The following is a 14,411-nucleotide window of genomic DNA, read 5'->3' as shown; positions in this document are numbered from 1 at the left end:
TAGATGATAGTCAAATGTTTTTTAAAGTTAAGCTTTTTAATAGGAGTTTTATATTGTCTTTTGCAAGTTTTTATTTTCTTATTTTCTTCTTTAAGCATGGAGTCATTGCTACAGAAGATGAAGAGTATTTTATTGAGCCTTTAAGGAATATAACAGAAGATTCTAATAACTTTAATTATGAGAATGGTCATCCTCATGTTATATACAAAAAATCTACCATGCACCAGCAACACCTCTATGATCACAGTCACTGTGGAGTCTCAGGTAAATGAGTATGAGTGTCATTCCTTTTAAAAAACTGTACCTTAAGATGTATTTTAATATTTTGCTTGGTTCACACGTAAGACAGTGGAGAATGTAGCAATGGGAATAATCCTTTTGGGTGATGCAGTGTGTCCTGTTGAAAAAGAGTTTTGCTTTTTTTTCAGATTCAGATTGAGAGTGTAGTGTCTTTCAAAAACTGAGACACCGGGAGTAAGTCTTGTTTTATGTCTGTGTTATGTACAGTGGTAGTAATGAGCACAGACTTCCTCAAAATGTGCTATAAATGTACTTCGTTCCCCAACTGGAAAGCATGATTGAGTGACTAAGTATTACAGCTCAATGTTTAGTAAGTGTTCCATCTCATTTGAGGAAACTTGACATGCCATAAATGTGTTAGTATTATGATTAGAAATACATTTGGAACTGGAGTCCACATCTTTCTTGTTTATGGAGGTTTATGGTGTTTTGATACGGGCTTTTGGTTCAGTGGGTTAATGCTATTCCATAATAGTAGAATGTGTGATTTACAGGTGCCTTATGGGAAGGATTATATAGTTTTGATTGAGAGAGATTTTCCTTGTAAAGCAATTTTAACTTCCACAAATACACTTTTCAAGTACTCTTTGACATGATTGTTACTTGCTTAAACTGAAGCTGAAAACTAACGTCTTGAAGACAGTATGGAGTAAATCTGGCAAGTTATTTTAGAGCACTAAAACAATGGGGTTTTTTACATAATAGAAAAATCTTCTAACCTTGTCGCTTGTTTATATCTCAGAAATAGCTTGTTCTTAAAAGTTCAGTCCTGGACAGTTGTATTCCATGAGATTCACTGCACAGGGCAGGCTGACAAATACTAATCTTAAAATCAAATAATATCACTGTTCATTGATATAACTTGTTTCATCTTCTTTTGGAGTTTGTAACTTTTACTGGCAGCAGCTGACTAAACTTATGGGACAGACTGTCTTACCGTACAAAGGCCCATGCTTGGGAGACAGTTTTACCTGAGTGTTTCAGTTAACTGTGTTCAGGGAATGTCAGACTTTATGTATGTAACTTCTGATTTAGTCTGGAAGCATTATTCCATCTATGTGCTTCTAATATTGCAAAACAAGTCTCCTAACTATTACTGCCTGCTGATTCATTTTGTAGGGAAAGCTGTCACTTAAGCCTCTTGAAATAAGTGGAAGGATTATGAAATGTAGGATGATGCAATTTTTACCATTATTATATCCCTAGAAAAAGAAAGGATATTGGCCTCTGTCAGATGTTATCGTCTAGATTAATGCTTAGGAAGTCATTCTCCTCCAAGTGAGGATGAAGCAGTGGCAGCTACTTTGGTCAGGTTGCATTCAGTCGTTCTGGCAATATCTGTTGTATGGATCATAGGCTGATCAGAGCTATGCATCTTGCATGCATTTTTTGTGAAACATGAAGTAATCTTTAGCATTTATTCCTTTGCATACTTGATGCTGCTTTTGTTATTGGAAGCTCCTGTGCATTTCCTGAGCTTTCGTATCTGTCACATCCTGAAGTCCTTAATTACTGAAATATGGAAGCACTGCTTTTTACAAGCCTGAGACTGCTATCATGCTTATTCATCTCAGTTTCTCCTTTTCCTGTTGTTTAGCATACTACTTCCACTCCATGAAAATTTCTGAAAAAATTTGCTTTCCCCCAAAACTGCAAGGTCTTACTTTTCCAGATGATGTGCTATTTTAATGTTCTCCTCATGGGTACCAAAACCTTTTAAACAGTGCTCGTTTTCTAAGCACTGTTGCAGCTTTATCCCAAAGTGACATGGCATCCCAAGCATCCACAGAATATCTAAAAAGTAAAATCAAATATTAATTTTCAGTTTCACAGCTTTCAGACCCTAGGACTAAAGCCAGGCTTACAGTAATCTTTGGGGCATTTGACTGGTTTTGGAAGTTTTGAGCAGTCCAATTTTGTGTTTTAAAATGCAGTCATAAGAAACCTGTAACTGCCTTTTGGCAGTATATAATTTATTTTGTCTGGAGGCTGATTTTAGCTTTACCTTCAGAACAGTTTTGCCAGTATAATATACTGTGAGGAATCTGCTTGTGTAGCTGTGCCACTATTCACAGTCTGGCAAGTTTCCCCTATTGTAATCTAGACCTAAATTTATCATGTACCTGTTCTGTATCAGGGAAGTGGTCAGGATTTTGAAGTGTTGATAGAGACAAGGGGAGTGTTATTTCTGACCTTTCTGAGGAAAAAAAAGCAATAATTGATAGAAAGTGGGGTGGGGAATTTGGTGAAAGGATGATCAGAATTGGTTGGGATGAGCAAGTGATGGACTACTTCATAGTAGGTAGTAGAATTATGGTGGCTAATACAAGAGAAGAATTAAAGAGGCAGGGAGATTCAGATAAGAATGTGGGATAGATTTTCATAACCTAAATTAGATTTTTAAGCAGTTAGACATAAGAATGTTTAAAAAATAAAAAATGTTAAATTACTATTTCATGTATGTATCATCACCAATTTAACTATGTTTTATTAAATATAGCTGAAATCATTAAGGCCTTGGTAAGAAGTTGACTGCTGTCAAATTCCAATTGCTTCAATGGGATTTGAGGCCACTGGGTTATCTTGCAGAATGCTGTGTTTGGATAGGACTGAGAAACAACAAAAGTTGACATGTGAAAGCTGCAGAGTGGTAGATTATTTAGGGATGGCTCTAATATATGCTGCTTTATGTAGTGGTTTTACTCATGTCAGACTTTACAGTTGGTGTATTCTAAAATGAAAAAATGCTTGTATATGCATTAAATGAAGATGTTAAAATAGTAAGAAAAAAGCACCACATAATGCTTCACTTCTAAATATTTTCATAGTTGCATCTTACATAAGTAGCTTGCTTTCTATTGCATTTTGAGTTCTTTTTCTTTTCTGTTCATGTTCACTCCTCTCTCTCCACCTTCATCACCACCTAACATCTTTAGATTAAAACTTGGGGTACTGTAGTTGTGAACTCCATGTCTACACACGTTTGGATTTCTTTTCAGTTGCAATTTAAAACCTAATTCCCTGCTTTCGTAATAATTATTTTGGGGTTAATTACAGTGCTTTTCTGTGTGTGGTTTTTGATTTTTTTTTACTTCCCGATAGCTATATGTTAGATGTTAATGAAGTTTATTTTTTTTCTTTTTTAATCTACGAATGTGGTGGAAAAATTACATAACTTGCCACAGAACTGTTTTTTTAAAATATATTGCAAACCTTTATTGACATGTTTTAACTTTTTAAAGAAAATTCAGTAATCATTATTTAGTGTTTTTAAACTAAAACAGCATAAGCATTGATAGATCCTGGAGTGTAAGCCTAAGTACTCAGGATTGTTTCCAGCTTTCCCATTACTTTGAGACCGGCTGAAGCCTAAGTGTCTCATCTGATAAGAAAAGGAGAAATGTTTGTTTTTCTGAAGTCTTCCGAGACCTTTGTTTGAAAGATGCTATCAAGATGAGTCCAAAATAATATTTTCTTTTTTTCTCTGAATGTTTTCTTCATGAGCTCATCAGTTTTAAAATATTTAGAATAGATTTGCATGTTTGAGTAAAAAATTATGAATGAATGTGGAAGCAGTGTTGCATTTCTAAAGTACTTCTAGCACTCTAAGAGCATCAGAAACCCTCAAATGTTACCATATGTTATTTGAAAATGAAGAGTGGATTTTTAAAAATTTTAGTACAGAAGCTGTCAGAGAAAATGCCAGACATTCCTAAATCACTGTTTAAGTGAGATCAAAATCTTTGAACAATTAAAGCAACTTTGAATTTCCTACAATAGAGGTGAAAAACAGGAAAAAGCTTAGTATTCATGATAGAATCCTCAGCAGGCTTTAGTACTCGATACAGTTTTTTAGAATGGATTACACCCATTGCAGAATGAGGACAATTTTATTACTGGCATTTTTTCAACTACCAGGTTTATTTTCATTTTTTGACTTTTCTAAAATATGTACCGTTCAAAGCCAACACTGTGGCCTTAAAAATTATGAAACACTGCAACAGTGGGAATGCTGAAGCTTTATATTCCTGGTTTTGACCTGAACATACATTCTTTATGGTGTAGTTATTGCTCTTTGAAAATATAATTCTTAGTTGAATTGCATAAAGCATTGCTTTTTCATGGAAGGTACCAGTCCTATCTCAACTCATCCTTAGTTGAACCTGTTTTAGTAGAGGTAAAGATGCATGTCAGGAATTGCTCACTTGAGCAGTCCTGTTCAGACAATTACAAATGTATCTAACTGTTAACATTCTTGTGTTCATCCATAACTGGCAAGAATACCTTAGATATTGTGAAATCCTGCTTGGGTAAAACCAGACCAAAATAATAAACTTTGATACACTTAAGGTTGAGATCTGTGTGGGCCTTTGTGGAAAAGGGATATTTAACACACACAACAATGCCAGTTTTGCAGGGGAGGGCTGGTTCACTTTTGTCCTGAGGACAGGAATTCAAATTCAAAGTAAGTTTGTAGTGTGTGTTTTGCTGATAATTACTGCTGTTTGGATTTTTAATAATCAGTCTCTTGCATGCAAGAGATACTTTTTCTATATATTTACGTGAAACAAGTACAAAAATCAACATATTTAAATTAAAATTAGTGTTAAAAATAACTATAGCAATTACCCCATGTCAGGCCATTTTAAACTTCCCATTATAGTTAATTCATGAGGTAGATAAAACATAATCTGATAGCTTTCTGAAGAGAAAATTAATTTATTTGGCCCAAAACTTCTAGACTTGTAAGCATATTTGCCTAATAATTACAGAGTTTCACAGGAGGGAAAAAGCTTTTTTGGTGCCTTATCAGTGTGTTTAATTCCTTAGTATATTTTGATACCTTTTACCTTAATTTTGAATTTTTGGTTTCCAGTATGTTTTTTCCAAATGTTATAGCTGTCTTGTTCTTATCCTTAAAATTCTGAAGTGTGCTTGTGGTTAATTGTAAGTAATCTTTAGTATTAACACAGATACGCAGAATTAGATCTGTTAAGAGAAGATTGATGATTTATTATCCTAAGTCAAGCGAAGGAGAGTTGAGAATATTAGAACTCAAAGTTGGTTTTCCATTATATAAGGTATTTTAAAATAAAATGAAAAAAAAAAAAGATAATAAAGTTAATTTTTCTTTGCCTCAAGAAAGACTTCTCTTTAGAAGCTTGAAGATGGTAATCTCAACATAAACCAGCTGCATTTGAATGAGTTTTACTAGTGACCCCTCTGAAGTGTTTAATTATTTTGGTTCACAGAAGACCTCACAGGAAGCAGTAAACCTTGGTGGATGAGTGATGCATCTGCTTTTCCAACTTCATTTCCAGTCAATGAAACGTTAAGTAGTCATAGTCGACAGAAGAGATCAGTAAGCCTTGAACGGTTTGTGGAAACGCTGGTAGTAGCAGACAAAATGATGGTGGGATACCATGGTCGCAAAGACATTGAACACTACATTTTGAGTGTAATGAATATTGTAAGTTTCATCGCTCTCTGTCTTCATATCAATATGCATGTACTGAAATGATAAAGCAACTGTAAAGTATTTATTTATTTATTTATTGGCATGAATAATGCTTTAAAATGTGTATCAGCTTGCAGGAATTAATAGTTGAAATATGGCAAACGTTAGCATCATGGGAAAAATGCAGTACTGTTTCTGTCAAGACGTACGCTGTGATCATTTTTAAATTGTTTGTCTTTAATTTTAAATTCATATGATTACATTTAGATTATACAGTTCTGTTTAAGTCAACAGTCCAAATGCTCCTTGTGCTGGATGAATTATGAAACAGGGTATAAACAGTTTTGATTGAAAAGTGTGACCCAAGGAGTTTGTTTTACTGAATGGTCATTTTTTGGTCCAAAAATAACTCTAATTCAGTTGATAATGATAATTAACATTAATGAAATTACACTGAGCAAGAAAATAGGTTATTTTTTAACCATTTAGGAAACAAGTAGTGTTTCTTGTCTGACTTTGTGCCTTTTCTTATTTTCTGGAGGTCAGGTTGCCAAACTTTATCGTGATTCCAGTCTAGGAAACGTTGTGAATATTATAGTGACACGTTTAATTGTCCTCACTGAAGATCAGGTAAGAGCTGTTGTGCTATGCTGTATATCTCTGTAATACATGTTAGTGTGTAATATAGATTTCATTTAATTATTGCTTGAAATGGCTGCATCTGACTACAAAACCTATCTTGTAATCTTTCACTCTTTAATCAAGATGAAACAGTTCAAAGGAATATTCTTCATGTATCACCTCAAAGATATCTGTTCTTACTTCAGGTGAATATAAATACACCTTTCGGGATGTCAGTTTTATTTTTACTTCTATATTTTGATATTCTGATTTTTTTTGTATTGACATAATCAATGCTCTTAAAGTTGGAGCAGAAAGAATGCCTGTTCAGTAATACACAGCTGAACTTGGGGTCAGATTTTACAGAGATAAAATTTGGCAAGAAGAGTTTATTCCTAGAAACCACTGCTTCTAATTATAGTCCCATTTTAGTTTTCAAAAGGCTTAACAACTGACCTTAGTAATTTGTTTGGAACATTTCTGGTATGCATGTTGTATTGCAGCCAAACTTGGAGATAAACCACCATGCAGACAAGTCCCTCGATAGCTTCTGTAAGTGGCAGAAATCCATTCTCGCCCACCAAAGTGATGGAAACACCATTCCAGAAAATGGGATTGCCCACCATGATAATGCGGTTCTTATTACTAGGTATGGTCATTATAAGTATTGTGTTTATTTTGTTTTATTTCTGTAGCTTTCTTGTTCTTACCTTATATATAGAGAGAGGCTAGTTGTAAAGTAATATAATTGATAGGTAATCTTAAGAGCAGGAAAATTAATAGATGGCTTGTCTTAAATGTATCAGACTATTGAACTATAGATTAAGAATTTGGAAAAGTAAGAAAGATCTGCAAATTACTTGCTTCTGCTGTTATTTTCACTTCATAATTGCCAATGCAAAGTATTCCAGTAGAACAGATGGATCCTATTGAACATTTTATACTTTTGTAATTGAAAAGAATTCATAAGATTATGGAGAACAAAACAGTATGGAAAATGTTTTGTTAACCATATATAATGTTTTTTATAAGAATTTCAAGCCAGAACCTCAACTACTGTAATAGTGTTTCTGCTGAAAAACAGGTTCTTGAGGATTCAGGCAATGCAAGACTTTGCTTTGTAGCTGTTTTGATTTATTATGCTTAATTAAGATGAGGGCTAACAGTTTTAATAGGTAGTTTCAAAGCCTGCATATGTGCCCATTTGTTTGCTTCTATTCCACCGTTACTGTGGTAAATTCAACAAAGCTTGCACTGTAATCTTGCAGTCGTGATAAACCTATTCCTGTTTGTCCTTTGCAGTTACGGGTAGGCAACTGTACTTTATTTAGGAGATCAGTTTCCCCGTTGTTCAAGGACACTATTTATTCTTTTCTATTTTGTTTAAATAGCAGCAGGTGCAGCAGCACTAATTTGGATTAGGATCTTTTTATTATAGTTTCTTTGCTTTCCAGGACAAATTCTGTACTGCTTTCTATGTGACCTATTTGTGGAATCGTGTTCACTGCAGAAAATTTTTAAATAGTGACTAAAATAATGGATCTTTTCTGGAATTTTGTGTAAAAGGTGTAAAAGTGGCTTGGGTTTTTTGGGATGGGTGGTTGTTGTTGGTTTTGTTTTGTATAAGGAATAAATTTTTTTTTTGAGAGGAAAGAAAAGCTAATGAATCACTTGCATGTATTTTTGCATTCCTGTTTCAAAGGTAATTGTTACATGTGGTCATTAATACTACATAGTAACAATTAGAATGATTAAATGCCAGAGTGATTTAGAGAGCTGTTATAGTCCAAGAAGTTTAAAAAAATAATATTAAAGTCTCTAATAAAAATAAATGGAATGAAATTCAAAATAAAATACAATGACATTCTAAGATCTTGATTTTTCACAAAGGCCTTTGTTTATGCTCATTTTTTGCATACAAGTAATTCCTTCACTAGGACTGCTCACATGTGAAATTAAATACATCTTTACAGCTGTGCTACACATCAAGCTTTTACTGGTATAATTTAGGCAGTGAGTGAAAAAGTGTATTCCATAGGTGGTATGGTTGTGTCAGTTGAAGCCCCCCAATATGTATGTATAAGCTGCATTGGCAACATTGTATTTTTACTATTATGGCTGAATAGCTTGACGTTCTGTTACTGTTATTCTGGCACTGCAAAGCACAGTTGTTTATTTTTTTTCACTGTTGTGCTTTAATACGTTTTATTACTGTATATTCTGTGCTGGCTTCCCTGCTCTGATAGGGTGTTCCCAGCATAGTTATGAACAGTTCTGTGTTCCAGAAAAAGGCTTAAGTTAGTCCTAACTTGCAGGCCTCTAACTGCAAAAGGAGCAAGTTTTCAGAGAACATGAATAATACCCATTGAAAAGTAAGGTTTCTTTCAGCAAGAAGTAGTAAATATTAAGGTCTTATTTTATTCTTCATTATGGGGGCTTAGTAATTATATAAGTATACTGCAGAGTTTCTTCAGGACTTGTGTATGCCATCTTTTAAAAAGGACATGAGTTAAAATAACTTCCAAGTTTACTTCTAAGAAGTTTACACTTCTCAGTATATGCCTATATTTTAAATCAACAAAGTGCCTCAGTGTAGTATCTGCAGACTAGTAATACCTACCTTTATAAAGCATCGCTGAACTTTTAAGTTCAGTTATATATGCTTTCACAATAGAATTCTTGTATTCATTTGTTTACTATAATAATTGTAATTTCTAAAAATAATCCCAGTGGCTACACTAATCAATTTGAATGGATCAATCAGGCTTTTAATGAAACTGCTAGGTATCCTGGCTCTTACTAATAAAATGTATCAGCATATGTGAAGAATGGATTTATCTTTTTTTAGGTTGGAATGAGTAAAGATAAATTTATATTAATAAAAATATGTAAATCCATTAACTTTAAGTAATTCTAAATGAATTACTGAAATGGTAACATGCTTGTTTGCATTCTAGTTTGGATCTCTCACCATGATGAACCAGAGTTAATGCATTACATGTGAAAGGGAAGGGTATAGCTACAGTGCTTTAAACTCCTAACATGTTTGAGAGGTCCTTAATAACCTACCTGAAGGAATTTGAACCTATACTACCAAACATTAAGTTATTTTTTAGCCACTGTAATAGTGTTTTGAAAGCAGTTTCCTGAATCTGTCCCACTGATGCTGCTATGCTTTATATGAGGTAATTACTTTTTAATTGAATTTGACACAGGAACCAATTTTGGTCATTGTGTGTATTACTATTTAATGGAAAGTAGGAAAGTTTTAGTTCAACATTATATATAGTTTTGTGTTGATCAAACCCAGATTTTTCAGGAAGTAATTGATGTATTTGAAACTATTACCTAGTCCTAGATGAGTATTTAAGTTTGCAACTACAACAATCTCTATCTGAAAAGTGGGACAAAGTTGTTAAGAAAAGGAGTCATTATCTTAATCCGTGCAAATGAAGACAGTATCTCAGCTTTTCTTAGCAACAGATGTCTTTCCTCCATTATACTTTCAAAGATGGCATGCTATGATAAAAAACAGTATTAAGGGTGCTGATTCCCTAGGGGTGTCTGCTTGACCAACATAGGTGGACTTTTGTAGCCTACACTAGCTGTATACTAAAACCAGGTAGCCTCACTGGCATGGAGGTATGCCAAGCTAATCTAGTAAGTCCCATGGAGACATTACCATGCCTGCTAAGCTACTGGTCTTTGGACAACAGCCTGCTCGTGTTCATTGTGCCTGGTGTACGGGCTTCTCTGTCGAGGTCCTGCAGGCACCCTGCAGTCTGCAAAGTGCTTATTTTACTAAGTGGGTAGGGGATGCAGAAAACTTCTTAGCTGATAATAAAAAAATAGGGCAGGTAAGAGACCGGTCCAAGTAAGAGCCTGATTCCCTATCAGGAGAGCAAAATCGTAGTGATGGAAATATGGTATTACTTGCACAAATAATGGTAACAAAAATAATGTGCATTCTCAACTCACTATGGTGAGTATGTGGACTGGTTTAGCTTCTTTAATGCTGCCAGACTTTATGCTGTAGGCATAAATATGATAGTTAGCAGGAACATTTCCTGATTCTATTGTCAGCAGAAGCATCTTCCTTCAGTTTCACTGGGGAGCTTCTGAGCATCCCTGAAATTGTTAAGAATTAGATACCTTCTTATAATGGGAACCCAAGAGTAAGTAATAGGCCTTATACAGAGGGCTTATTACAGAGTCTTGGGATACTGGGCGACTTTGTATAACAAGAATAGCAATTACTGAGAACACTGATAATACTTTTGTGTGTGTAACTGTGCTTTTGCCTTCTTTTATTCATTTACAGAACTTTTGTTTGTATTTTCTGAGTCTTACGTTAAGCACTTAATGTTATTTCAAGATAAGACTGTGACCGAATTAATGTTCTAAAACAATGAGGCCTGTTTTTTTGTATAGTGCTCGCTCTTTGAAATATCACCTAGATTTTTTCTGTTGGAGACTATATTTAAGTCTCAGACTTTAATATTTTATCTTGTAATTGTCTGAATTGGGTTCTTGGGGCAGATGAAAGTAAAATACTAATCAGACAGGTTTTAATTATGAAGTTGATTAATAGTATAATGCTATTAGACAATGTCTTCTCTTGTCCATGAAGTTACTTTGACTTTAGATAAACCTAGTGAATCCTTAAAATTCTTTCATATTACAAATTAATAAAAGTAGGAGAAAAACTTGTATGATTCTCTTATCTCAAGTCTTTTGGTAGACTAAAAGTAGTATTTGCATTTGGTTCCTGTATTCCTGCATCACGGATGTGATAAAAGTGAATACTCACTTTTATAAAAAGTGAATAAAAAGTTAATACTCTTTTATAAAAAGTGAATACTCACTTTTTAGCACAATGTCAGGTTCTCAGATTTGTCATTTTAAGACTCAGTGTAAGTTTTGAGAGTCTCTGTATATTGTCCCTTGTGCATCCCACCCACAGTGTAGAAGTATCTGTTTGCCTTTCTGAAGTTAGTTCTTGTTTATTTGCTGATTTTTTTTTTTTAACCTTCATTGGTAGCCTGCTTCCTCTTTTGTTTCTTCAGAAACTCCCTAAGAAATAGAGTCTCCATAGTTCACCTTAAAACCACAAAACTTCAGATGTCACAATGTACACTATGATATTGTTACTTATTTTTGAAAAACACTTAACCCAGCTTCCCTTCCATTTCAATCAATTCCTTCTCTTCTCTTGCTCTTATAGATAATAAAGTAAAAATTATGGAATTTCTTGGCAATACCTTGGTTAACTTGCAAGCATATACATTATGAACAAAACTATTCCTTGTCCTGTGCATCTGCACAGAATGGTAAGGGGCAGAGGGTTGCATTCTAGGTTATACTTTGTAGCAGGAGTGGAGGAGAAGATGACAAAATTTTAAAAAAGTGCTCCTTTTTTTTTTTTCCCCTCTTACACACTAAGAGTTCTCTAGTACTACATTTCTATATAGCTCTAGATTGCTAGTTTGATTTGTCCAGGTACTAAATAGCTGTTTTCCCAAATGGCATGTGTGACTGACTCTCTAAACTTTGCAGCAACGGAGTCTTCTCCTGCTGGGAGGGAGGATCCAGAGCTATTAATTTGCCTCCTGGTGTGTCAGTAGATCAAGTAAAAGGCATACCAAACAGCCCATAGAGAGGAAAGTTTCAGGGGGAAGTTGAGATGCCCCTGTGTGTGTGTGTATCTCTAAAGGGGCAGAACTTGGTCTTTGAGATACAAATCTTTTAAACAGAGAAACATTTGAAACCTTACTCACTTAAAGAGATAGTACTTCTCAAAAGTTGTTGCATGAAATGTCATGTCCTGTTGGTAGCATCACATACAAAGAGTTTGTTCTATTTTTTTTTTAAAAGAAAACCAAATTTACTATGCTTGACAAAAGCATTAAGATTTATTTGATGCTTTTATAGGAACATAAGTGATTTCATGCGAAAAACTTCATAAAGTTTTAGTTTTGAGACTGTAAACCTGTGTCCTTCTCCCTCCCCCCCCCGTTACACTGTTAGAGATTCACTTATGTAGATACAGCTTCTGAAATTAATGACTTATAATACCTTGAAATACAAAAATCTTTTACTTGGATTGGAGTCCACTTGAGTTAGTTTTATGAGTGGTTTACTGCTTTAGCAATGATTTATTCTGCAGCCCCACTGAACTGATGTACTCTGGAGGAATCTTTATTTGCTTGAATAAAGAATCAGGGCCATAAGATGTTTTTATTGATTAAGCCAAATACATCTTGATTTGTAGGTTAGACTGGTATCAGTAAAAATGTTCAGTACCACAGATGGTATAATTTTTCTGTTTCTCTGGACTTTAAATGGGATTGTACATGTTAATTTTTGTGAGACAGTGAGTGAGCTCTCTCTTAATACAGACTCTTGTATTTTTGCCAGGTACCACTGTACTTGTAATTCAGTAAGTATTGCTAAGCAGTGTGGTGTGGCTGCTGTTAGCATTAACCCTGGTATTAGTATGCAACATGTCTCAAGCAACACTGCGGAAGCCCATATGGGAGGCATTAAGCATTATTACACAATTGGTGGATTTTTCAAATCTTTCAAGGAGAGAAATTTTACAGTACTGGTTTATGTTTATTGTGTATGTACAAGATTAACTTCACAGTGCTTTAGTTAGTTGTTCCCTCATTCATGTGCCCTCATGGGCAAGATATATTCTCTTTCATTTGTCTGTGAGATATGCATCCCTTGTGCAGGCCAGTGCGGCCAGTTTTTCTAAGGGGGCAGAAGGTGTATGTATATGGCAGCAATCCTAAAATCCTGTAAATCTTGTGATTCATAATCTAAAGAACTGCAATGTTTCTGGCATTGCTGTAGATACTTGAGAGGGACAAAAAGTTTCTTGTTTCATTTTGCATACCTGTGTAGAGCTGACCACAATCATGCCTTTCATTTTTTTATAACATTAAGGGGTTTTAGGTGGCCAGGGATGTTTTGGTAGTTGCATCGTCCCGATAGCAATCCTAAAAGGAAATGTATTTTATGGACGCAGTTGCCCTTTTGCATGTCAGGTGCTTATAGGTTAGTAATATTCTTCTATTCTGTAATAACAAGTAACATTTCCCCATCAGGTTCTGTACTAGTTAAGGCATTTGGTAGTGAGGTAGGGCCAGCCAGCACTCTGCACATTCCTTTCCTCCTGCAGGTCCAAGATTGTTACACTTCTTTTCTGAGGCACTTTTCCACTTTTTTCTGGGCTTCTTAACTTGTTGCAAAGATTTCTTTTCTATACAAGGCACTCTCACGTTGCTCTGTCAGGACAATTTCCTAGCCTTAGCCAATAAATCTGGACATCCAAAGCGTTTCTGTTTCCCATGAAGCCCTGTCCTCTGGCTCTCATCCTGCGGTTTCTTCCTCCGCTAATGAGAAGGGCTCTGATTTCAAGAAGTAATTCTGATGTCAGTTGTATCTGTTTGCTTCTTCCTTCCTTGACTCTTAGTCCATTAAGTGGTTTTCACCCTTGTTTTTTATGCAGCCTTTCAGCTTGTTCTGCTGGAGTCCCTGGCAGTGACTTTAAGCCCCTGACACGCTGTTTTTCCTTAGTTGATTTTTGTGCAAAAATCGTAAGATTGTCCATTGACTTAGTGTCCTGGAGACCACATGTATAAGGTTACTCCTCTGAGAGAGAGGGTTAAAAAGCTGAGATGTATATGTTGCCCTTAATGTCTGTCTCTGCAATTACTTAAAATGCAAGGAGCCCGCTTTCCAAATAATAACACTAAATTCCCCATGCCTCTTTGTTTTCAGGAAATTAAACGGGTGTAAGTGAAAAATCTATCTGCATATTAAAAATGATGTATTTGGAAAAAAACCCAAACAAACTTGAAATGTACTGGGACTGCTACAGCAGATTGAGTAAAGTAAGGTATTTGATGATTGCATGGTGCTTTGCATAATAGGAATGTTTGTACCAGGGTTTCTATACACGGTATGTTCCTTATACTCCTTTTTAGAGACCTGCTACTGACCACTGACAGAATCAGTATGTTGC

At 34.9% G+C, this 14,411-nt stretch overlaps 1 protein-coding gene across 11 annotated transcripts in view; it reads left to right on the top strand.

The window, feature by feature from the left end:
- ADAMTS6 (ADAM metallopeptidase with thrombospondin type 1 motif 6) overlaps positions 1-14,411 on the top strand; it is a 221,457-nt gene that overhangs the window by 14,640 nt on the left and 192,406 nt on the right. For all 11 annotated transcript variants that reach the window (XM_072859481.1, XM_072859484.1, XM_072859487.1 and 8 more), the window contains 4 exons: positions 96-264; positions 5,553-5,770; positions 6,305-6,388; positions 6,883-7,028. In XM_072859481.1, the coding sequence (XP_072715582.1) occupies positions 96-264; positions 5,553-5,770; positions 6,305-6,388; positions 6,883-7,028 (617 nt within the window). The remainder of the gene's footprint in view (positions 1-95; positions 265-5,552; positions 5,771-6,304; positions 6,389-6,882; positions 7,029-14,411) is intronic.

This window comes from Ciconia boyciana, chromosome 4, assembly GCF_034638445.1.
Source record: "Ciconia boyciana chromosome 4, ASM3463844v1, whole genome shotgun sequence".
Lineage (NCBI taxonomy): Eukaryota > Metazoa > Chordata > Aves > Ciconiiformes > Ciconiidae > Ciconia > Ciconia boyciana.
This window is presented reverse-complemented; position numbering and strand designations above follow the sequence as displayed.